The 27,246-nt window shown below is 35.6% G+C and overlaps 1 protein-coding gene across 1 annotated transcript; it reads left to right on the top strand.

The window, feature by feature from the left end:
* The first annotated feature begins 16,374 nt into the window (after positions 1-16,374).
* On the top strand, positions 16,375-18,413 carry LOC115889432 (uncharacterized protein K02A2.6-like). The gene is made up of 4 exons (XM_030909421.1): positions 16,375-16,729; positions 17,676-17,923; positions 18,063-18,239; positions 18,282-18,413. The coding sequence occupies exons 1-4, from the start codon at positions 16,375-16,377 to the stop codon at positions 18,411-18,413; spliced, it is 912 nt and encodes a 303-aa protein (XP_030765281.1).
* Positions 18,414-27,246: the final 8,833 nt, after the last annotated feature.

Raw genomic sequence — 27,246 nt, 5'->3', positions numbered from 1 at the left:
AAGTTTTAGACTAAAATAGCCATATTTTAGTTAAACTCGATACAGATTGTGACATTACATAATTTTTCATGGTAACGTTGCATGGTAACGAAAAATTAAAAAATATCCAGCGGAAAATCAGAAGTTCATTGTAAAAATATATTTAAATAATCTTGTATATTTATGAAAATATTGGAGTGAATATTTCAAATTATGAAATTTCAAAATAAGAAACTTGATATGGAGTTAGTCTGGAACACATCAGATACGGTCTTCCTGTATCTAACGTATAAAGGAAAGCCCAGTTACAAAAAAATACTTGTCTCTACATATATCACTCAATGATCATAGCAATAAAAAATATAAAATAGGAATTACCTTTAAACTAGCATCAATCAAATCAGTTGTTTTCACCATGTTCCGTTCTGTGGCCGAGGAAAGTGCGGTTTTATTGTAACCATTCACTCTTATGTAAAATTCTAAATTAATGTTCTTTTGAATAAGCAATTTTACACATTCAATGAATGTTTCTGAATCATCATCTTCAGCCTCTGCACGTCGAATAAGTAGTATTAATGGATTTGTACCTGTAAATATAAATTATACCGTATCATAATTGCCGAAAATAATTTGCTACATATGAATATGATTTATTTTTATTTTGGTTTAGTTCTAAACAAATTTTTTTGTTATTATACTACAATTAACTACAATTTTATAATGACACATCTGTAACATGTCGGTCCTTTGTTATTCAGTTGCAATACTTTGGTCCTTTGTTATCAAGCAAAACTTTTAACTTCAATTACATTTTTATCTAGGCTATATTCCGTTTCTTATCTTGTATGTGGTTTTCTACTCTGTGCCGTGAAATTTTTAATGTTAGGGAACACGATTTATTAAAAAAATTGTTATTAAATTAACCAGCAGAAATGGCAAAATGCTTTTTTCTGGATTCTTTGCCATTTATACCTCATTCAAACTACTTTTTGTTGCAAAAAAGTCTTGAATTGTCTGACGAGCTTAACAGCCCATTTACAAAAAAAATCAACATTAATCTCCATTGAAAAGATTAATGAAGCCATCAAATAAAAAATATATAACAAGAATATTGAAATTTATAATTAGTTATATTAAACTGTGCTGTATTTTACAAATATTTTTCATGAACGGTTTCCTTTACTTAGTTTAGTAATCTTGCTAACTTGGTTTTACAACGGAATACAACCTTACATAAAATATGTGAATTTTAAATGTACAGGGTGGGTCAAATTCGACACATTTAAAGGGAAACACCCTTTTCTATAGGAAATAGGCGAAAACTAATATCGGTGTCTGGAGCTCAGTTTTTATCAAAAACATGATGGTGAAAACCATCTGTTATCTGTTCGGAGTTACGGGTTGTTCTTCAAAAATGTGCATTTTTAACAAATTCTTCTATTAAAACATTTCGAAAGCACCTTTTTACGTAGAATTTTTACGTAGAAGGTTTAAGTATATTTTTTTAAAATTAATAATTTAAGAGTTATCAATAGAAAACCTTATATATTTTTAATTAACTAAAAATATCTTAAAATTACCTTTCCAAAAATATAGCACACTTGATATTTTGTTATAGTCCCTTCGAAATACAGAATTTTTAAAAGTTCGCCACTTTTAACTAGTATGATTTGGAACCCTTATTGATGATCTGCCCCTAATCGAACTCGAAAACATATTTTCCTAACAAGACGAGGCACTGTATCAGAAAGCCAATTTCGGAAATAATTGAATAGCTAACCAAAATCCCAGCCGTTGGCCGTTGAGGCCACCGGATTTAAGGCACTTACTTAAGGTACTTAAGGCAGAAGAATAAAGGTTTTTATTTTTAATTTGCCCTCATAATCTAGATAAGAATTATAAGTACTTAGCGGTTATGCGAGGGTATCTTTCACCCCCACTGAGTTGATTGATTTCGGCGAGAAATGTTCAAAAACGGCCCCGTCTGACCATAACAGAAGACGGTCGATATGTCGAACACCTGCAGCAAAATCTCATGTCTTGGTTTGTTTGTTGTTGTTATTAGATATAGTCTAAGTGTGTTGATTCTAGTTAAAAATAGTTTAATATATTATAAAATTCTGCATCTCTCATTACAAATATTATTTTCGTTTTAATTGCTGCTCACAGCTAGAATTTTTTTGTATTACGGCCGGTGCCGTTCAAAGTCTACTTATTCAAAGTGAGTGAATTTTTATAAACTCTATATCCTGAAGAGGAATCGAGAAAAATATCAAGTGTGCTATTTTTTGGAAAGGTAATTTTAAATTTTTTCAATGAATTAAAAATATACAGGATGTCCCATATAAAAAATCAATTTCATTTCGATAAATAATATTCAAATTGAGCGAATCTCTGATGGACGATGGATAGGTTAGGTGTGAATATCGTGATTGCTTTTGCATACATTCCGGGTGATTGGCAGGCACCGCCTCCGGAAGTAGAGAAGCTCGCGCGATTCTGCAGCCAACGGCGACTACTTCTGCTATTGGGATGTGACTCCAATACGCACAATGAGGTATGGGGAAGCACTAATACTAACACTAGAGGTGAGTGTTTACTAGAATTCCTCTTAGCATACAATCTTGAAGTTCTCAATATAGGGAACACCCGCACGTTTGTGACAAAAACGCGGGCGGAGGTATTAGATTTAACAATCGGGAGTGCTAGTGTAACTAGTTACCTAAAAGATGGGAGGGTCTCAACGGAACCATCCCTATCAGATCAAAGAATCATCGAGTTCAAATTAGGAGGAATCATACTCCAAACTGAAATTCGAAGGGGAATCCAAGAAAAACCGATTGGGAACTATACAACACCAATCTCGTAGACACAACCTGGACGAAATAGATGCAGGTAGGACTAGGAACCACCTGTATCTAGAATGGTACGCAAGGGAAGTCAGTAGTGCAATATTGGATGCATATGAATCTAGTTGCCCCACAAGTAAGGGCATACAAAAAAGTAACAACAAGCCCTGGTGGAACAAGAAGCTGGCGAATCTTGGGTCGGCGGTCCGACGACTCTTCAACAGAGCCAAACCCAGCAGCGAATGGCAGCTCTACACCGAGAAATTAACTGAGTATAATAAGGAGATTAGAAGGGCAAAACGGTCTGACTTCAGATCCTTTTGCAAAAACATCACTTTAACTACTTATGCAGCTAGACTACACAAAGCTATGGCCAAGAGTAGGCCATAGCTTAGGGCCCATCCTTAACATGGAACTTAAGAAACCTGACGGAAGCTACACGGAATGAGATGTAGAGAGAGCTAACTTCCTACTTCATACACACTTTCCAGGTAGCATATCTATGGATACGCAAGTAGCTCCGACAGAACCCCACAATCCCCGCAGGGAAGACTGGGAGATGGCCAAGCTAGTAATAACAGAACAAAAACTGAAATCGGCTATTGACACCTTTCAGCCTTAAAAAAAAACAGGAATAGATGAGGTTTTTCCTGCCCTTCTAAAGAAGGGTCAGGAAATAGCTATTATTAAACATAGCTCCATTAACATTAGATTAGATTAATTAGCTATTATTAAACATAGCTCTATTAACAATAGACATCAGGAGTATACCAGTATATGCCAGGGATATATCTACAATATTCCTCAATGGGTATATACTCTAGACCGTCTGGGTATATACCAGGTATATAGTATATTGTATATACCAACACGTTGGGTATTTACCCATCGCCTATCACTGCTTATTTATATTAGTAGCGAGACATTTTTGAATAATAGCGATTAACTAACTACGAGTATCATTATACCCGTATAATTACTCAAACTTTATACTAAAATACGATTATATCTTCTGTCTACTTAATTAGATTAGTTATTTTAATATAGGGTAGAAATAATGTTAAAAGTAATCCGCGTAGGTTGATAGAAATCTCAGTAATTACGGATTATAGATCAAGAAAGATCTCCTCAAAGAACTAGGTAATTACAGCTACAGTTTTCAAATCAAAGACAGTTTTATAAATAATTTCTAGATGACTTACTTAGTCATAAACTGTGCTTTCAAATTAACAGGACCGATTCAAACTGCAGACGTCTTTAAGTTGTTTTTTATTATTTTGTAACTAGTTTATCGCCTTAGAGTCGATTTAGGTTGAAGATAAAAAAGCAATTTTTAAAGGATTAAAATATTAACTTCGTTCTCAAAAGGGGTCCTGCCTTTGTCGTTTTTCTGTAACTATCATAAAAAGTAAAGTGTTCTGGGGGACATTTCTAAATTAGGACATTTAGAGAACAAAAAGAAAAAAAGGTTTGCTTAAAGGTAGTATAATATTTGAATTATAACCTGTTCATACTGTTCATAACTTGCCTGCGGACTGTAGATCAGTTGCGTATCGTATAAACTTATATCCTAAAATGCTTCGTTTCGGAGATACAGGGTGTAGAAGTTTCATTTTTATTTCAATTTTTTCCTAATAATTTCTGAACTGAATTTGGTATTTGGATGAAAATTCTGGTGGTTTTTTAACATGAGAAATCTGATTTCGATGTCAATATGACTCCTACTTGTAGGGAGCGCCACCTACGGACGACATCCACTCCGAGCATACAGAGGAATTGGGCGCAGGTCACATCAGATACCGCGCAAGGCGTTCAGGATGGCCCCAAAAGAAGAAGAGGAAGGTCTCGTCTTTACCTTGCAATCTCTGGGAGGCCAAGCAAGTACAGAGGCGACTCGACACCGGACATATGGCCCCCCTAAAAACTACGGGAGGGGGAACAAAACAGAAGGTGGGCCGGAGAGAGAACATACATCCACAACCCGCATCAAACCTGGAGAATGCTCGACTGCACCAATCGGGTAGGACAAAAGGTGCGTCTCACGACGGAGAAGAGTGGCAGCAGGCTGGCCGTGGGAGGAAGAAGAAGCCCCCTGTGAAACCCCGCAGGAAACCACTACCGCCAAATGCATTAGTGGTCCATAAGGCGCAAGAAAAACAAGCTACTACAACAGGTGAAGTCAGACCCCGGCTTGAAAGAAATCAGGGAGAAAGTTGACAGAATCAGGCGAACGGCAAATGGCAACCTGCTCATCGTATTTGCGAAAGCGAAGGACGAGGAGATGGAGACCTATCTAGCGTCTATTAGGGAGACACTCAAAGATAAGGCGACAGTAGAGATGAGAATCCCGTAGTCGGAAATAGAAATCAGAGACCTGGACGAGTGGACAAACAAAGAAGAGGTAGTGAAACTTCTAAAAGACCACATTCCAGACCTGAACGGCCTCACTACCGATGCGGTGAAATCCCTGAGGGAAAGCTCGGCCTCGATGCAGACCGCGGTGGTCTGCCTTCCTGCCATCTATGCTAGAAAAGCGGCGATGTTGTGGAAGATGAAAGTTGTTGATGAAAGTATTCGGGAGAAAATATCACCCAACAGGTGCTACAAGTGCTGACACTTCGGGCACAAAGCTCTCTACTGCAGGAAGGGAGTGGATCGCAGCAAAACCTGCTTTAGATGCGGACAAGATGGCCACAAGGCCCCAACGTGCAAGAAAACTCCTAGCTGCATTCTATGCAGAGAGAAGGATCCTAACTGTAGTCAACAGCTGGGGGATGGAAATGTCCCATCTTCCAGAATGCTAGAAGAGCTGTCCAGAGCACGGAAAATGAGAGTTCTACAACTTAATCTGAACCACTGCAGGGCAGCCCAAGACCTGCTGACACAACGAGTGCGAGAAGTGCAAGCCGACGTAGCCATGCTTTGTGAGCAATACTACGACCTAGAAACCCAACCGTGGGTCTCAGACAGTACAAAAAAGGCAGCCATATGGGCATGCGGTAGACTGCCCTTCGAGCAGCTACCAACTAACCCTACTTCATGGTTCGTTAGGGCCAAGATGGGGGGAGTGTACTTGTATAGCTGCTATGCTCCGCCGAGTGCTCCAATCGAAGTATTCGAGACCTTTCTGGACACTCTCGTGGAAGACGTGAGGAGGAGACATGACCCAGTCGTAATCGCTGGTGACTTTAACGCCTGGTCCATTGAATGGGGCAGCCGTGAGACGGACAGAAGAGGTAAAGCCATTCAAGAGGCTTTCTCATCATTAAACCTCATTCTTATGAATGAGGGAAATACGAGTACCTACCGCAAAGGCGCCGCGAGCTCCATCATCGACCTAACATTCATTAGCAGTGTCCTCTCAAAAGGAGGCTGTGAATGGAGAGTCGATGAGGAGTTTACAAATAGCGACCATCAGGCTATAATCTGGGAAATCAACACCCATCCCAGCAGCGGTCGGCGCCAGGGGATCACAAGGAGGGAGCCATCAGGCTGGAATGGCAAACGTTTGGATGCGGAGACCTTACAATTGATAATGAGGGCCTCACCAGTACCCCGAACAACAACTGCAGAGGGGATCACGGAAGAAGTAGCAGCCATTTTGGAGTCAGCTTGCGACGCGTCGATGCCGAGGAGTGGACAGAACAACGGCCGGCCACCAGTTCATTGGTGGAACGCGACCATCGCCCAGCACCGGCGAGAGTGCCTCAAGGCAAGAAGGCAACACCAGCGTGCCCGAAAGCGTGACAGGGCCACAACAGAGGAGCTCAGACAGATTTATGAAGAGAAAAGGCGTCTCCTGCGAAACGCCATAAGCTCGAGTAAGCGAGAATGCTGGAAGGAACTCTGTGCGGAAGTGGACCAGGACCCGTGGGGCAGACCGTATAAAACGGTCATGCATAGGATTAAAAGCCTACCCTCAACAACACCAACTTGCCCCGACATGCTGCACAGAATAGTGGTACACCTATTCCCGGAAAAACCAGAACTCCACGAATTCCACCCAGAGGATGGAGAAGTGGATATCCCCGGAGTGACCATAGAAGAGCTCACGAAGGCCTGTACTAGGTTGCAGAATGGCAAGGCACCAGGACCAAGCGGCATACCCAACATCGCACTCAAAAGTGCAATTGCCGCGAGACCGGACATGTTTATAAGCATGTACGACGCCTGCCTGCAGCAAGGCGTATTTCCGACCCGATGGAAGCAACAACGACTGGTTCTTCTTCCAAAAGGGAAGAAACCACCGGACGACCCAGCCTCTTTTCGTCCACTTTGCATGCTGGATTCAGAGGGGAAAAACTTGGAGCGGATAGTGGCCGACAGATTGGAGCAATACATCGATCCTCAATTTTCTGAATTCCAATTCGGATTCAGGAAGGGGAGATCGACCATCGACGCACTGGAACTCGTCACGAACATCGCAAAGGAAGCCATCTCAGGAAAGAGATGGAAAGGCGGTTCCAAAAAGTACTGCTTCATCGTCACCTTGGACATCAAGAACGCGTTCAACTCAGCCCGCTGGGATCGCATTTTGGAGGCTCTCGAGCACATGGGTATACCCTACTACCTACGAAGGATGGTCAGATCATATTTCAGCGATCGACTTCTGCTTTACGAGACGGAGCAGGGAGCAGCGGTGCATGGGGTCACGGGAGGGGTACCTCAGGGCTCTGTCCTGGGGCCACTCTTGTGGATTGTTATGTACGACGGTCTGCTCCACCTTGAATTACCGGCCAACACAACACTCGTGGCTTTTGCGGACGACGTGGCGGTTGTCCTTGTGGCGAAATACTTGGAGGAGCTGGAAGCTGCATTCTCCATCACCATCAGGAGGATAAGACAGTGGATGCAATCGGCAGACCTGTCGCTGACGGAGCATAAAACTGAAGCACTCCTAGTGAGTAGCCGGAAGAAAATGGAGACCATCACCCTCAGAGTAGGCGACCATGATATCCAGTCGCAACGTCGCAACCCCATATTCGGTACCTTGGAGTGGTCTTGGATGAGAGACTCAACTACAAGGAGCATATCTCCAGCGTCAGCAAGAAGGCGGGAGCAGTTCAGGGCGCACTCTCACGGATAACGCCCAATATCGGAGGCCCCAGGCAAACCCGGAGACGATTACTGCAACAGTAGTTACCTCCCTCCTGCTATACGGAGCACCGGTGTGGTCAGAATCGCTGGAACTAAAAACATATCGCAGGACAATGACATCAGTCCACCGACTCTCAGCGATCAGAGCGGCGTCAGCATACCGGACGGTATCACAGGATGCAGTGAGTGTAGTGGCATCATGCCTGCCTGTCGACATCTTGGAGGGAGAACGCCAGCGACAACACCGCAAGAAGAAAGCCGAGCAGCGACATGTCTACTGTGAAGAAGAAAGGCCTGAAAGTCATCGTCTCTAGCAAGTGAGATGGGACCGCTCGACGAAAGGTCGGTGGACACATCGACTAATCCCGGATGTTACCAAATGGTTCACCCGTGTGCATGGGGAGGTTGGATTCTACATCACCCAACTCTTGACTGGGCATGGATGCTTTCGAGCATACTTGCACAGATTCAAGAGAAGTGACTACCCGAACTGTCACCATTCCCGCGTGGTGACCGAAGATGCGGAGCACGTGTTTCTTCCGATGCCCTCTATACGAGGAGATATGGACGGAACTCGAGAGAAATCTAGGCTTATCCATCAGCCCAGAAAATATAGTGGACCGCATGCTGAAGAGTCAGTCGGCATGGAACAAGGTAGCTGAGTATGCTGAGACCATACTCAAGGATCTTCGCACCACCTACGAAGAATAGACAGCAGTAACCCCAAATAAGAACGCCCCCGGCGAAGTAGTATTTACAAAGAGTGCCGCCGGGGAAAGAACGTTCCTGGAGAGAGGACAGAGGTGTAGGTTAGGTTTTAGTGAGGTAAAAATCCCACAAAACTCGTCTGGCACATAGGAGGTTTTACCAGGCGAGTACCTGTTGCAGGTTTCCCCCTTCACCTCTTAAATCAAAAAAAAAAAAGTTATGCCTATGCGACAATGATTAGAATGGTCATTGACGGAAACAGTACTGGGAAATTTTTCAGGTCAGGGGCTTGGAACATCCACAAAAAGAAAATTCCACTTCTCCAACTCCCAGTGGATGACATACCAAGAATTTACAACTTTGAGAAAAACCTCTCAGTAGTATTGAGTAATAAAAAGGATTGGAGCTTCGAAAACCAAAGCAGGGACAGGGAAAGGAGTATTTGGACCGATAACTAAATACTCCGAACCAATGGGCACCTACCCCAGTATCCTTTAGGCAGAAATTTACGCTATCGAAAGATGCGTACAATTTATTTTAGATAGGAACTATCAAAAACAGGAAATAAATAGTAACCATCAATTCGAAGTTGGTCAAAGAATGCCTAGAAGCTCAACAAATTAGGCAAAGAAAATAAAGTCCTCCTACTCTGGATGGCTGCTCACAATGGAATAGAAGGCAATGAAAAAGCAAATGATCTGGCTAGGAAAGGAACAAACACTCCACTAACTGGACCAGAACCGATCGGTTTTCCAAGCGGGAACCAACTGAAAGAGGAACTGAAGAATCTGGAAGACTCCATCCGTAACTTGGAATGGGTATCCTCCAACGGTCTAAGACACTCGAAAAAGTTCCTCAGAACTTACGACCGAGAAAAATCAAAGGTTTATCTTGATTTAAGTTAAAACAATCTTCAGATTATCACGGGTTTTTTAACAGGATACTGTCTCCTCAACGAACACCTCAGTAGGCTGAAGCTGAGAAACAACGGCAAATTCAGATTCTGTGGGGAAAATGGGGAAACACCAGAACACCTTAGCACTGAGTGCGCCGAGACAACGACCATTTGTGCCATGAACTTTAGTACTGCTGATGTCGAGGATGGAGAGCTGGCCTCTGTGGAGCCGTCTCAGATACTGGTTTTTGTTAAGGCTCTGAGACTGTATGATGAGTTATAACTCGTTATAATTCAAGAAAGGGGAACACACAATAGATCTGTAAGATCGCGGTGATTAACTCCCCTCCTAAACATTCTACATTCTACATTCTGAAAGAGCTGGAAGTAAATGTACGTTATACAATTTTTTTCGAAAACTTTTTTTTCTCACATCAGAAAATTCACAATATCGCTAACTTTTTTCGATTAGTTTATGTGCGATATTGCGCTGAATGATTGTAAAGGATCTCGGAACATATATATCGACCGCCTTGCATCGAGATTGCAATCTGGACCGCTGCTTAGTATCCCGAGATTGCAAACGCCACCCATATCCAGACAGTCATCCCTAATGTTCCCCACAGCCAACACAAGATAACAAGACACCCTCAATATGGGACTTCCTATCCCTATAGCGAGGTTTGTGCCTTGACATAGATGAAATGTTCTCAGGGCTGTTTGGTCAAATTATGCCACTTTGATAAATGTATCTGTTTTCTTCTAGTAGAATCGAGAAAATTATTTTCGACTTGTAGGCGCCGTTTTGGGCTGCTGTTAAAAAATATACCTCTGGTGGATACAGGAGGAAATATATATCAGAGAAACTAAATGAAAGCCTCGCACTGAGTTTCTGTATATCTCTCATTTTAATTTTGCGTCCAAAATTATGCCTAGTTATTTTTCAATATTAGCGTAGGGGTAGCAAAATCGATGTAAATGGAAGATAAATTCTCACTACAAATTTTCGATATAAGGTATTATATGAGAGCTAATTTGTGCATATTATTCTCATTTCCTTTCAGTGGTTGTATCTTAAATAGGGTGGGCTGAAAAAGCGTTTTTTTCAAAAATTTTGGATATTTGTTTTGGAACAGTGCGGAAAAGTTGCCTTTTGTTATTCCAATAATTTGAGATAATTGAGGTTTCTTATTTGTTCTTCCAAATTTTTAGACTAATAATTTGAAAGGTACAAATTATAACGTACATAATACACCTTTTTCCATAAAAAAAAATGAATTTTTATTTTCTCTTAAAGTTTCCGGTCCGGTAGGGGGCAGAAGACGTAATGTAATAAAAAAAGTGAAAATAAGTATTTTTGTTGGAATCAAGTAAGAAAAATTTTGCGCTCTATTCCAAATCAAAATTTCATGAATAAATTTTTCAAAATTTTGGAAATTTTTGAGTTCTTGTAGGGGGTAGAAGACGCACTACTATTGAAAAACTGGTAATTAACATTTTTATTAGAATAACCGACGCAACTTTTCCGCACTATTCCAAAGCAAATTTTCAAAATTTAAATTTTTGGCCCACCCTAATCTTTAATCGTTTATCCACAAGACGCAATGTAGCCATCTCCATATGTTGAAATCGTCACCCATTCCGACTTGGACACACAACTTTTACACACAAATCACTCCTATAGAGCAGATATAAAACGGGTCACTAAAGCACTAGCCTGAAAAATATTAGATTTAACTATTTCACAGGGTATTATACTGAAAAATATATATACTTTGTCAATATTTTTAAAATATAAATACTATTTAGAAAAAAATCACTTCGCTATACATAATAAGGGTCGATATTGATAAGTTGTGAGACAAACGAGATACAACGGATACATGAAATTGAAACATCTTCAATATACGTAGACCTGTAGATTTGAAATTAAAGGGGCTATAACAATTTTGAATGCGGCTCTTATCTTTTCACATTTTTTATGTGAAATTATATGAAATGAAAAAGTTTTTGAAACCCCCAAGGTTCTATCTTTACTAGTGAGAAAAAAACCTCCAATGCATTAAAAAAGTGACTAGTGTCACTTAGTTAAATCAAAATTAACACATTAATATAATATTAAAATAATATAATAAATAAATTAAATATTAGTACATGTTTTCTTACTTTCGTCTATTATGAGTATCAACTGACAAAATGTTTATTAATTTTTTGATTAGGTTAAATAATAAGTTAAATAATATAGGGTGATATACGGCGATTGTAAGTTAGACGTTTCTGGAGAACCGGTAATAGGATTTTTTGAAAATTTCATCATTTGATGATGATTTTTTTCATCTATCTAATTATTTTGAGAGTTTTTTTTGGGGGGAGGGGGGGGGGAGAGGAAAAACCTTTTAAAGATATCTATCGGATGTTCATGACAGATAGTGTGGGATTTCCACCCACTAAAAAACTTCATCCTTTTCTTCACTACATGTTGGAACTACCGGTAAGTATTACTTCAGCATGCAGCTCTGTCTTCTATTTAATCCTTCTGTCTTCTCTTTAGGTCTGCGTGTTTTATTTCTAATATCTTTTTTGCCATATCGGATACAGAATTCCATACAACTCTTGATTTTAACATTTGTTCTATTATATTGTTCGGGTCTAATTTCAGTCCCACTTCGTACTCGCTCTTTTGGTTTCTTGTAACACACTCAATATAGCGTCTGTTGTCGAAGATCCTTTTATAAACCCATACTGGGCTTAGCTAGTCCCCCTTTTTGGTTTAGCTCCTCATTTATGCGATCTTTTAATAAATGCTCTAATAGTTTCCCCATGCGGTCAAGTAGGCAAAGCAGTCTAAAACTCGGAGCTTGCTGTTCTGATTTACTCGGCTTCTCTAAGAGTACTAGTCTGGCTCTTTTCCAAACACTAGGAAACTCCCCGATAAGCAATTGTAGGTTCATTAACAATAAGCAATCGTCTGGGAACTTTTCTGCTATATACCGTATCAACTCCGGTGGTATCTGATCAGGCCCATGTGCTTTTTTGGTTTTGATTCTCATGGCCGCATTCTTGAGTTCTTCTTTACTAAACATTGGTATGTCTTGTTGTTGGATAGATATGTTTTCCCAGTTTGGTTTCTCTGATTTTGGAAATAATTTCTGGGCTTCCTCTATTCTGATTTTTTCAGAGAGATGCATAGGTGGTCTTAGTTTGAATGAATTTACTACTATTTTATAACCAATTCCCCATATATCGTTTTCAACTTCTTCCAGCACATTTCTTCGCCTTCTCTATAGCCTTTTTAAGTTCAGATCTTTCTTCTTTATACTGATCTCTAGCATAATTCTTTTCCTCCTCCGTCACATGTAGCTTATTTTTACGTGTAAAATGTCTCCTCTTTAATTGGCGTTCCTTTCTAATATTCGCGATTTCCGCTGACCACCAGTATACGGGTTTACTTTTATCATTCCTTATCCTAATTGTTTCGAAAGTTTTATCACAGGCTGTTCTGATAAGATTCATAAAAGTGTAAGGTGAAATATTTGTGTCTTGTCTGGTAATATATTGTTTTAACTTTTCCGCGAATATTTCCATTTTTTCGTCTTGTACTTTCCATCCGCCATGAATGCTGGTACATTTATTTGTGTGAGCCATGGAATAACCATTATTACTTTTGACATCCGGAATATTAAGGATGATATAATTGTGATCGGAGAGACTTTCTTCATCCGATGTTACCCAGCTTATATTTCGTGTTGCTAATATACTACTTGCAAAAGTGATATCGATATAAGACTCTGTCATGCCTCTCCTAAAAGTAGGAGTTTCTCCTTCATTCAAAACTATTAGATCTAGTTCGGCGGACCATTCTGACAAAATATCCCCTCGGTTGTCGTTCACTGGTAATCCCCACATTATAGATTTTGAATTAAAATCACCTCCCTCTAGGCATGGTTTATTATGGGATACTATACTCTGTTTAAGTTTACACAGGAATTGGTTAAAAATCTCCATATTTACATTTGGAGAGATATAGCAACTATAGAAAATCATCTCTGGAAATTCTACTATTTTGAGAGTTACCGTATGATGTGAAAAGTGGTAGCATCTTTGTTATTTTAAATAGAACATCCGGTATATTATTAAATTTTTGGAAGCTATTTTTATATCTCATATTTTTTTCTGATATACTAACCTATACTTGTCTTTAATAGTTTTCAAGATAATAATAAAACATATCTAAAATTGACAAAAACGTGATTTTGAATAAGCATAAATTGAACATTTATAAGGTTGAAATATGGGTTAGAAGTTAACGAAAGTCGATATATTCGATATGTCTAAATCAACCGATTGGATATTAAACAGGAAGACCAAAAAATATTTATTTTTGCTTGTTATGAAGATCAATCAAATTAGAGGGTTCACTTGGAAAAAAGTGTTGGAAAGTTAATTGTAGTCTTGATTTATTCAGTTGACGTGAGAGATAAATATCCTAGTTTTGCACGGTTGCTCGACCGCCGCTCGACTCAGGAGGACTAAAAGATGGTAAAATTCTTGGACTTTTTTCAGATTTTCGCCTATAGTTCCAAAACGTTGCATCCTAGCTAATATTTCACTATTACAAAAATTCAAGACCATTAAATTTTGCGTATGAGTATGAATACAATCTGTTATGAATTCAATAGAAATGTTGAAGGAGGATTTAGACCGATTGAAAACCGAACCATCAACCAACCAAAACGCACTGTTAATCAACGGCGTCGCAGAAGCAGAGGACGGAGCAAGTGACCTCTATACAACTGTCACCGATTTGATAAATTCAAAAATGGACATCGAAATTAATAAGTTTAACATAAATATTATTTACCGTATGGGAGCAAAAAATGGAACAACAACAAAAAAACCCAGATCTATAGTAGTATCGTTTTGTCAGCGCTGGCTGCGGGATCAAATCATTATAGTAAGAAACGTTTGAAGGGATCCAGGCTTGTTATTACAGAATTTTGTCGGGCAAAAGCATGAGAATTTATAAAGAAGCCAGAATGCATTTCAAAAACTTGTGTTGGACAGCAAATGGTAAAATTATAGTGCATAGTGATGGTGCAAAAGTGGTGATTGGTTCATCCGAGCAATTGACTGAGTTGATTGTATGAAAAACAGTATACAATGATGCGGTCTGAATTTGTTCAGAAGGTATGTATTTATTTTTATGTTTATATTTATGAATAATCTGGTCGTACAGGGACGTATTATTAATCAAATTATTAATGTTTTGACGATACAGTACTTATTTTTAAATGTACATTAACTTAGTTTGGTTTATGTTTAGAGATACATATTTTTTCTTGTAATCTACATATAATAATGATGGGTCCACTCTTATCTCTTTTTTTTTGTTTTTTTTTATATAGAATTTGTTATTATTGGTGTTATTGTTTTATCAAAAAAATCAATATCTTATTTTCAGTTTTATTTATGATATGGTTATAATAATCTTTTTATAATTATAAATTTTGGATCGGCTAGAGTGTTAATTGAATAATGCTTTTTCCCAAAAGCATTTTTTTGTTTGATAGTTTTTGGTTTTGTAATTTGAAGGGTATGAGCGGATATAAAAGGGGAGGCATTTTATTTTGGATGGTTTATTTGTCTGGGTATGGCTAGCATCATGGATTCGGGCGGTCAGCAGAGCAATAGAACGAGTAAAAAATTTTGTATAGGACATTTAAATGTTCGTACCCTAAATACCGGTTTTGACGAATTTGTTCACTATCTAAATAATTACCGATTGGATGTTTTGGGTCTATCTGAAACTTGGTTGTCATCTAACTATGGAAATGACGCTTTCAGTGTTACTGGATATTCTTTTGTTAGAAAAGATAGACATGGTCGAGGAGGAGGTGTGGCAGTATATATAAAAAAAAACATTTATCATACGAAATTCCTCATTTGGATATTGCTACTAATTTGTGTGAATTTATAGCCGTCCAGTTAACCATAAAGCAAAGAATATTTTACTTTTTTATTTATATAGGCCTCCTTCGTCAAATATTGAAGATTTTATTAACTTTCTGGAAAACTTGTTGAGTAATACTGTACCATTTTATGACAATGTGGGTGATTTTAATATTAATTTTTTAAAACAATCTCCTGTAACATTGAAGGTATCTAAAATTTTAGAATCTTTTAATCTTGTACAGATTATCAACGAACCAACTCGTTTTTCGGATGGTGCCTGCAGTCTAATTGATGTAATGATCACAAATAATAATTTTAATTATGATTTCAGCACTTCCGTCCCTGTATCTGAGTCAGTTTCTGATCATTGTTTGATATATGTTATATTTACTCTACAAATATCCCATAGCTCTACGAAATATATTGAATATAGAGATTATAATCATATTAACCAGGAAAATTTAAAAAAAAAATGCAATTATGTTACCTTGGGAAAATATTTGTTATATAGCGGATATTAATATTAAAATAAAAACTCTATACAGGATGCAACAAATTCGAGGTACGAGCATTGGTAACCATTATAGATACTGTAATATATACATATTATTACATCATGTTTGCAGGTACATAGAATTAAAAAAATGTTGATTTTATCCTAGTTCTGCAATATATAAAATATTATTTAGATATTAAGACGCAGTTTCATTGTAGAGTTTATACTGGCTATTTTAAACATTATTAAAATATAGTATTATTAAAATATATATAAAGTTTGATTTCCACTCAACCACCGAGTATTTCACATTGGCGACGAGGATGCGATAATAATCAGTGTTAGTCTCCATTCCTGGAAAGAAGAAAAACATAGTTTGAAGAAAGATTTAAAAAAAAATGGGGGAAGCTGAGAATCCATCATATTATGGAAAAATGAGAGAATTCAGTGCTCAAAATAGTGACTGGAGGATTTATAAAAGGCGTCTGGAAAATTATTTCACCGTAAATGGCATAACTGACAACGAGAAGAGGAAGGCATTGTTGCTTAATGCTCTGGATGAGGAAGCATATAAACTTATTTATAATTTGGCTTTACCAAGATTACCAGAAGATAAGACCTACAATGAACTCACCGAACTGTTCAATACACATTTTAAAGTGGCTGAGTCAGTATTCGTAGCAAGGTCAAAGTTTTTTACTTCGTTCAAAGATACTCACGAAAATGCGACTGAATGGGCAGCAAGAGTACGAAGTATGGCAATTAATTGTAGTTTTCCAAACAGTTTTTGACATGATGTTACATGATCGATTTATCATTGGATTTGATAAAGGACAAGTGCAGTCAAAATTGTTTAAATTGGAAGTAAAGTAAGTAGGAAGGAAAGTAAGGAATGTAAGTAAGGAAAAGTAGTGCAAGTTGCTGTAACTGAGCTAGCAGCTGAGGAAATTCCAAGGAAATTCAGCGAATTTATAATTAAAAAGGAGCCATCAGTGCTACATACCCGAAGTCATCGTGCTAAAGAGAGTGCGGGAAGTTCAAAAAAATCCGAGAAAAGTGAAAAGTGTTCGTGTTGTGGTCGAAAAAATCATATTACGCAAAATTGTCGTTTTCGAAATTATACCTGCAATATATGCAATCAGAAGGGACATCTACTGTGTGTTCGAAGAAAGAAAATGCAGCTAGTGGTAGAAGAAATCACAAGAAAAGACTTACACAAAAATTTATTGAAACTGAAGAATTTTTTTCCGATAATGATAATGAGGTAATCAAAAATCCATTTAGTGTTGACGTGTTTATAAACGGAAATACTTATACTTTTCAGTTAGATACTGGAGCTAGTATTTCGGCAATTTCCGAAAAGTTTTGGATGCAAAATTTTTCACAGCATAAATTAGTTCACCTAAATAAATGTTTAAATGTTTATACAGGAGAAAAAATGTTAGCTCTAGGATTCTGTAAATTAAAAATATTTTTCAATAATATTTCTAAACTAATAGATATATATGTTATTAAAAATGGGGATGCACCTATTTTAGGTAGAGATTTTATGTCGTCATATCACTTAAACATTTCACAAATTAATTTCTGCAGTGATTTACAAATTGAAAATTGCATTAAGAAGTATAATAAACTTTTTTCGCCGGGTATAGGTACTTTTAACAGAGGGACGTGAAACTTAAATTAAAAAATGAATCAGTTGTACCAAAATTTGTTAGAGCTCGACCGATTCCGTATGGTATTAGGGAAAGGGTAGAGTTAGAATTACGTAACTTAGAAAATTTTGGAATTATTAAACCTGTTGATTTTTCTTCTTGGGCTACACCTATAGTTCCTGTCCTTAAGAAATCAGGTGAAGTAAGGATTTGCGGCGATTTTAAAATTACTTTAAATCCAGTTTTAGAAATCGACCCGTTTCCATTGCCTAGAATAGAAGATTTATTTTCGGTACATATTATTAGTACCTTTATTACAAGGTGGTATAATTTTTTCAAAAATTGATCTTTCGCAAGCTTACGCTCAAATTTGTTTAGATGAAAATTCAAAAGAATTAGTAACTATATCAACTCATAAAGGTTTATTTCAGTATCAAAGACTACCTTATGGTATTGCTTGTGGGCCATCTAAATTTCAAAAAATTATGGAATCCTTGACACAGGATATGGAAGGATGTGTTTGTTTTTTAGATGACATTTTGGTATGCGGTAGAAATCCAGCTGAACATTTGAATAGAATGGATAAATTATTATCTCGATTACAAGATGTAGGTTTAAAGATTAAGCCAGAAAAATGCAATTTTTTTCAGGATAGGGTATGTTATTCAGGTTATATAATTGACAAAGAAGGTCTTCATACAACAACGGAAAAAATTAATGCGATTAAAAAGGCACCTGCGCCGAATAATGCTGAAAAGAGCTGCAATCGGTTTTGGGTATGATTAATTACTATGGAAAATTTGTTCCTAATTTAGCAACGTTACTTAATCCCTTATATAAACTTTTAGAAAAAAAAATGTAAGATGGTTTTGGAATGAAGCTTGTCAAGAAGCTTTTGAGAAGGTTAAAGACATTTTAACGTCCGCTAAAGTTTTGATTCATTACAATTCCATGTACCTACAAACATGATGTAATAATATGTATATATTACAGATACGAACATGGTTAAATTGGGGCAAAGTTGCGCTTTAGGATGTTTACCAAGATTCCGTCATAAAATTTTTAAAAATTTCAAGGATTGCTGAGTTTTTTGGAAAAAACGGAATTTTTTGAAAACTAATTTTTATTTCTTCCTGACTTTACTTTTTAGGAAATCAAAGAGCAAATTGCACATTCTCATTGTCACTTTATTAGGGCTATCTGATAGTATTTTTAGATTTTCAAATTAGCTGATAATTTGTGAGATACAGTGGCCAACTTAATCTTGGAATTTGTTTAAATACGGACTTGCATTTTTTATTTCAGATTTTGAAGGAACTCGGTCTCCTGAGTACAATGATATGCCACACTTAATATTTTTATTGTTTCGGACATTTGAACATAATTTATTTATAATAATTTCAAGTCCGGCTCTGATTTTTTTAAAGATTTAATCTATTCATCGTTACAATATTGATAAGCTTTCAAACTTAACAATGACGTGGAGTAAAACACTGAATACGGAAAATCAAATGCAATAACTAAAGGGGCATTACTTGGCGTCATTTGTAAAAGTGAAATCAATACATTTTAACATTTACAATAAAGAGTACAAAATACATTCGGAACTATCACAAGAAGTTATGTTCAAAGAGCTATAAATAATCAACAAAAAATAGATTGTCCATTAGGAAGAGTAGTAACCCTTTCGAACATGTAGAGCATTAGAAACTAGTTTATAGAAGTTGATTTATTTATAACAACTACGATTAATATTATGAATATTATTAGATACACATTATATTATTACGATTAATTTTATTAATTAATTAGATATACATTAGTACACTGAGATTCCAAATTCACAATAATAAAGTTAAAAATAATATCTCTAAATTGCTGACCTGGATATTATTTATTTGAATCTTTGAAATGGCTTGATTTTTCTTATTCAATGTTAATTAGCGCTGATCAATATTGTTGCCAAGAATATAATCAGATTAAATAATTTAAAAAACCAAAGTCGTACTTGAAATTATTTTAAATAATAATTAACTAGTTTTGTTCTTGTTAAGGTACCCAAAACAAAAAAAAAATATCGAGTGTGGCATATCATTATACCCAGGAGAACGAGTACTTTCAAAACCTGAAATAAAAAATGCAGGTCCGTATTAAAATAAATAAGTTGGCCTCTGTATCTCACAAATTATCAGCTAATTTGAAAATCTAAAAGTACTATCAGGTAGCCCTAATAAAGTGGCTATGAGAATGTGTAACTAGTTTTGTTGTTGTTAAGGTACCCAAAACAAAAAAAAATATCGAGTGTGGCATATCATTATACCCAGGAGAACGAGTACTTTCAAAACCTGAAATAAAAAATGCAGGTCCGTATTAAAATAAATAAGTTGGCCTCTGTATCTCACAAATTATCAGCTAATTTGAAAATCTAAAAGTACTATCAGATAGCCCTAATAAAGTGGCTATGAGAATGTGTAATTAGTTTTTTGGTTTTCTAAAAAGTAACGACAGGAAAAAATAAAATTGATTTTCCAAAAAATCCGTTTTTTCCAAAAAACTCAGTAATCCTTGAAATTTTTAAAACTTTTGATGGCATCTTGGTAAACATCTGAAAGCGCAACTTTGCCCCAATTTAACCATCTTTGTATCTATTACGGTTTCCAAGATACCAATGCTCGTACTTCGAATTTGTAGCACCCGGTATAATTACATTTTTTGTCTCCTCAATAAACATGCACCGTTGCAAAAGAAGAAAATTTAAAAAAGGCATCCATTTTTCTCAAAGAGACCTGGTTCAAATTAAAAAAGGTAGAAAGAAGACTCAAAGTCTCGGTCTCAACGTTTATACAATGTTAAACTGTTACACGTGTTTCGCTCATATACGAGCATCATTAGACAAATACAATTAAAATTAATCCGTATATGAGCGAAACACGTGTAACAGTTTAACATTGTATAAACGTTGAGACCGAGACTTTGAGTCTTTTTTCTACCTTTTTTAAAGAAGAAAATCACAGACAAACCATATTTACCCTGGATAACGGATAACATTAAATTATTAATAAAACTTAGAGACAAGGCACATCAAAAATATTTAAAACAACGATCTGAAGCCAAATTACAATATTATCGTCAACTCAGGAATTTTACAAAACATGCTATAGTTAGAGAAAAAATTAGTTATTTTGAGGGTTTATCGGAAAAGACCGGTAAAGACTTCTGGAAAGATGCTAAACGACTTAAGTTAACATTCAAATCAAGTCCGGAAGTTCCTGAAAACTTAGCGGATGTAGATTGTAGATAAGCTTAATATATTTTTTTCGAACTGTCATATAATTGCATTAATACTACCTCAAATAAAACAATAGATTTTTATAGGCAAAATAAGCATGATAAAATAAGAAATAATGTTCTAAATTTCAAACTAATAGATGAGGTATCGTGACATCAAATATTAAATTCTTTTCGGACTAATGCTGTCGGTGAAGATAATTTATCAACTAAAGCTGTGCATGCCTTACTGTGGTAAAGCGGTAATAAATATAATTAATACTTCTATTTTAAACAGTCTCTATCCCGAAATATGGAAAAAAGCTATTATAACACCTCTCTGTAAAATTTCCAAACCTTTAATTTGTGATTGATTTACATTGTGAAATAGTCATATCTGCCAGCGCGACCCCGGGGCTTAAAGCGGTGACGGCCAACCGAAAGGGTGAAATTTTGACACTAAAAATACTTATAATTGCCAAATAGCTTTTATTTATTGTGGCTGAAATGCCGGCAAACAACGCGAAAGAGGCATAGCATATTGACAAAAGAAAATCATCGCATACATGCATGTCGGTTGGTGGAATGTCATGTTTATTGTTAATTAATTTAAATAGCCGTATGCAAAAGGGCAGACAAAAAAATCGTTATTGAAATAATAAAAAAATATATTTATAATATAATCGTATATTATTTGATTTATCTATACTTAAATGTATGAGGCGGCCAGCGTTCCCTGAATAAAGCGTTAGAGTAATATCGCGCTTTTGATAACTGTCTGCAGCATACTGCAGCTGATTGAGCCACGATCTTTTTGTCTGCCCTTTTGCATACGGCTTTTAAAATAAATAAATATGACATTTCACCAATCGGCATACAAATATACCATAATTTTTTTCATTCTTCAAATTTAAATTTTTAATAATTTTTAAAATTTCATGCCACTTTCGCGTTGTCTGTCGGCATTTTAGCGACTAGAAAAATGTCTGCCAACAATTTTTCACGTTTCTTAATAATAAATAAAAGCTATTTTCGCAATTATAACTCATGTATCTTATAATATTTTTAGTGTCAAAATTTCACCCTTTCGATTGTATTCTGTCATTATAAACGTCAAAAAATTTCCAGTATAATTCGCTGTTGGGTGCCCACAAGGAAAAAACGTTCACTAAAATTTATCCGTTGCCATGGTGATTTGTCAAAAAACATGTTTTGATTGGTTAAAAATAGTTTCAAAATTTCACCCCTTCGATTGGTCGCCCCCGCTTTAAGCCCCGGGATCGCGCTGGCAGACATGATTATTTCATAATGGCTACACAAAAGGATACTTCACACAAAAAATTAGCCATGTAACGATGATAAGGTTTTTTATATAGCCAGCTCTTAGACTATAAATTAAAGGCTGCTCATATACGTTTGAAGAATTTTTCCTCTCTTAAGAAATATATACCATCAAAGACTAGGTATCAATTATGTAACACACTTATTTTATCTTTATTTGATTACGGCGATGTTGTTTATGGTACATCCATAAACGCTAGATTCTCTAGAAAAATCCAAATACTTCAAAACTCGTGTCTACGGTTTTCTTTCAACATTCCTTTTAGAGATCATATAACGCCACATCTTAAAAATTTATCTATTTTATCAATGACCAACAGACGACAATTTCATTTAATGACATTCATTTATCGAATTTTAATTACAGAGCAGCCTCCCTATTTGTTCTCATTATTTCACTACGTTGACCATGCTCATTCGACTAGGCAAGTGCATTATTTTAAAATTCCTCAACACCGAACAGCTAACTTCCAAAAATCTTTCAGTTTCATGGCGGCACATTTGCGGAATAATATTTCTAATAACTTTAAATTTCAATCCTTTACAGATTATAAAAAACAGATTAAAAACCATTTACTAAATTCGTGAAAATTATAATATCATTGACTGATTTGTGAGGTTCTTGTTCTTCTGATATGTCCGTCATTGGTTGCTGTTCCGGATATTACACTGTTTCGTTATGCCTCTCTGCTTGTCTCCGCTCATCCCTGATAAAATTATATTTAATCTTTTTTTTGTTTATTTATCGAATTTCTGTTTATTTTTGTAATATAATTTATTTCTACTTTGTTTTTGGGGTCGCACCACTCTGGCACTTTGTGTCTTTGTATCGGTTTTTTAATCGCGGTGCGATCCCTTTAGACACACATTTATTAAGAATAGTAAAACGAAATTATTAATTTGTAAAACGTAATATATATATATATATATATATATATATATATATATATATATATATATATATATATATATATATATATATATATATATATATATATATATATATATATATATATATATATATATATATATATATATATATATATATATATATATATATATATATATATATATATATATATATATATATATATATATGTTCCTGTCATCCCTTCGTGGGACATAGGGCTTCTAAGAGATGTTTCCATCTGATCCTATTCTGATCTGTCTGTTAGATCTCTCCCCATGTTTTCCCGACCTCTTGGGCTTCAGAGGTTACTGTTCTTCTCCAGGTATTCCTTGGTCTTCCCCTGGCACGTCTTCCCTGTGGATTCCATTCAAGTGCCTGTCTAGCGATATTTCTGTGGGGTCTGCGCAAAATGTGCCCAATCCAGCCCCACTTTCTTTTCTTAATTTCGATATCTATTCGATTTTGTGATATTCTTCTCCACAGTTCTTCGTTGTTAATTTGATTGGGCCAGAAAATTCTCAATATTCTTCGAAGGCACTTGTTAACAAACACCTGTAGGCGATCTATGAGACCACGCGTAACCTTCCATGTTTCGCATCTATAAAGCAAAACAGATTTGACATTGCTATTGAAGAGCTGGACTTTTTGCTATATATAGATGAGTTCCACATATGTGTAAGCATGCCAAAAGCTCTTTGTGCCTTCAAAATCCTTTCCTCTATATCTTTCTCTGTGCCCCCATCGCTGTAAACCATACTTCCCAGGTACTGAAATTCATCAACTCTTTCGATGGCTCGGTTGGAGAGGTATAGATCTTGGTTGTTGGGAGTATTTGACCTCATTTCTTTGGTTTTCGCCACGTTGATTTGAAGACCAACATTATTAGCTTCCTCTTGGAGTCTAAGAAGTTTTTGAGACATATCCGAATGTGAATGGGAAAAGATGCATAGATCGTCTGCGTAATCCAGGTCTTCTAGCCTGTTTAACAGTCCCCATTGTATCCCTAGTGGTTCTTTAAATGCTCTATTTAGTGCTACATCCAGAACGATGTTAAAGAGTAGCGGCGAAAGTATACACCCCTGTTTTACACCTACTGCAATAGAAATTTTCTCCCCCGCTTGACTTTTATGTAATACACAGCTTGTAGCATCATGATAAAGCATTTTAATCATGCGGATTGTTTTTTCGGGTATTCCTTTTTCTCTCAAAGCTTTCCAGATGGCTATGTGTTTTATAGTATCGAATGCTCTTTGAAAATCCACAAACGCCATGTATAATGGCGATCTGAACTCTTGAGATTGCTCTATTATTATTCTGAGAGTATTAATTTGGTCGATACATGATCTTTGAGGCCTAAAGCCTGCTTGTTCTTTTCTCAAAGTCGGTTCAAGGGCATCTGATATTCTTTTTTGGATGACTATAGCAATTATCTTGTTAATGGTGTTAAGTAAGGTAATGCCTCGCCAGTTCTTACACTGGGATAAGTCGCCCTTCTTGGGGAGTTTTACAATAAGTCCTTCTTTCCACGTTGACGGGATATGTTCTGTTTCCCAACTGCTTTTTATTATTGTCTCTAGTAGCTGTGCAATGTTTTCTGGGTGTATCTTAAATAGTTCAGCGGGTATAATTATCAGGACCTGCCGCTTTGCCAGTTTTAAGCTGTGATAATGCTTGCTTTGTAAAACGTAATGGGGTCTAATAAAAAAATTTGAATTTGAATTTGAATACGTTAAATTCAATTCGGTCCAGTAGTATGGCAGAAATAGATACATGAAGAATGGTGATATTTACCTATTTTGCTTATAAACGCATTAAAGTGACATTCAAACGTTCGTCACAAGGAAACGATCATTCTAAATAGTAAACCATACGATAAAAGTTACAGAGTATTTTACAAAGATCCAAAAATCAAATGTAATTAAGTAATGCACGCTGAGAAAATAAAAATATTTTCGCGTTCCGTTCAACAATTCTGCTTATTACAGTGAGTATCAATTCGTTCAATTCGGTTTAGTAGTATAGCTAATGCAATTGATTTAACACAGAGTTATCCATCAGTAACAATTGTTGGAGAGGAGATTGCACTAATGAAGGAACTTGGGAACCTGGGAAGGGTACGGAGGAAAATAATTTGCACTCTGCTTGAAATACTTGGAGAGTTTAAAATCAAACATTCTGTTCCTGCATACTTTCAGTAGATGTGATACCACGTCATCATTGTATCAGCAGGGGAAAATAAAGGTTGTCAAAACTTTGCTGCGCTGATCTTTAATTTTTAAGCAAATTTGTTTTACAAGTAAAAAGTTACTGACAAGCTAGTTTCCGTCTGAATTATACGCAGTGGTATTTTACAAAAAAAAACTTTTATTTTTTAGATTTCTATTTCAATGGCGATTTTTTTTTCAAGAATGAATCCGCCATGAAGATATAGACGTTATCGTAATTGTGGCTTAAGAAGCATGCTTCGTATATTTTATTTAATATTAGCAAAATTTAGTATATAATAATTTGAATGTTAATTAAATGTAGAATACCACTTCTTAAGTAATTGCATGGAAAGTTGGACGGACCGCGAAAATTTTCATTTCATTTGCTTAAATATATCTTTGTTGTATTAATTACTAAAAATATTAGTAATTTGATTTAAAAAATCAAATTACTAATAATTTTTTTGTCAATGATATATCATGTTCCTATACCTAAAACTTCCTGTTTTTTAGATAGAGGTATTTATAAATTAATAATTTTATTATTATAGCTTCATTTAAAGAGTTTTGTTTTCGTGACAATTTTAAAAAATTAGCCATTTAAAGTCTCACTGATACTTATAAATTTCAATATTTGTCATTGCAACGACTTTTCTTTAAACGAAATTATTATTATCTTTTAAATTAATTTACTGAGGAAACCAGTAGATTTAGGTTTTTGTTTTCAAACATGATATATCGGTGAAAAGGAATTTAATTTGTGTTTCGATTTTTTAAATAATTAGTATAATTTAAATGATAATAATAAATAAAAAATTAGGAGATATGAAACCTAGTTTCAAATAATGTAATAATATACAGGATGTTTCATTAAAAATAATAAGGCTGCTACCACTTTTAGTCTAAAGCGGCAACACTGAAACGCTGAAAATGGAGCAGGGCCCTTTATACAAAAATCCAAATTTTTAAAAAAAATCCTATAACCGGTTCTTCATAAACGTCTAACGTACCATTGCCGTGAATTACCCTGTATAGTGTCCATAATAAATTCCTACCATGATTTATGCCGGCATCAACAAATTATTTTTGTTGTTTTTAAATATAGCAAAATATAAGTAATAAACTAAATCAATAGTTTTCAGATATAAAATTATATACAAATAATCGAATTTTTATGTTTTTTTTTATATACAAGGTGGTCCGAATTGTATTCCGAAATCTTCGGCAGCAAATTCTGCATATAAAAGTAAGTAAAAAAGTTCGTAAATGTATGTCCTTAAATGCTTAGTTTCGCAGATACAGGGTGTAGATATTTCATTTTACTTCAATTTTTTCTAAATAATTTCTGAAGTAACATCAATATTTCGATGAAAATTGATGTCTGGGAGTTTTTTAACATGATAAATTTGATTTTGATGTCAAAATGACTCCTACTTGTAGAGGGCGCCTCCTACATATTTTTTAACTGGTTTGAAGTACCTGTATAACACTGTTGACTAAAAAAATATACATTTGCGGCTTTTTTACGTAAAAAACGCTCTTTTGGTAAAAATCGCTACAGACAATGGTTCTCGAGATATTTGGAATATAGATTATCAATACCTGTCATCATTTACATATAAATCAAACATGTTGACTAAATAGTTATTATAGACTGAAATCATAAATTTAATATGTTTTTGTGCTAAAAGTTCAACAGAACTGTTTTATCATTTTTCCCAGAAAAATTTATGATTAATTTAAAATAATAAAAATTTCCCAAATTTATTATTTCAGTTAAATAACTGTATCTACTGAACATGAACGTGTCTATTTTTTGTCAATAATGACATATGTATTGACTATTTCCATTCTAAATATCTCGAGAACGGTTGCTCTTAGCGATTTTTA

This window comes from Sitophilus oryzae, unplaced genomic scaffold (genome assembly GCF_002938485.1).
Source record: "Sitophilus oryzae breed Bouriz unplaced genomic scaffold, Soryzae_2.0 scaffold_1177_pilon_pilon, whole genome shotgun sequence".
In the NCBI taxonomy this organism is placed as follows: Eukaryota; Metazoa; Arthropoda; class Insecta; order Coleoptera; family Curculionidae; genus Sitophilus; species Sitophilus oryzae.
This window is presented reverse-complemented; position numbering and strand designations above follow the sequence as displayed.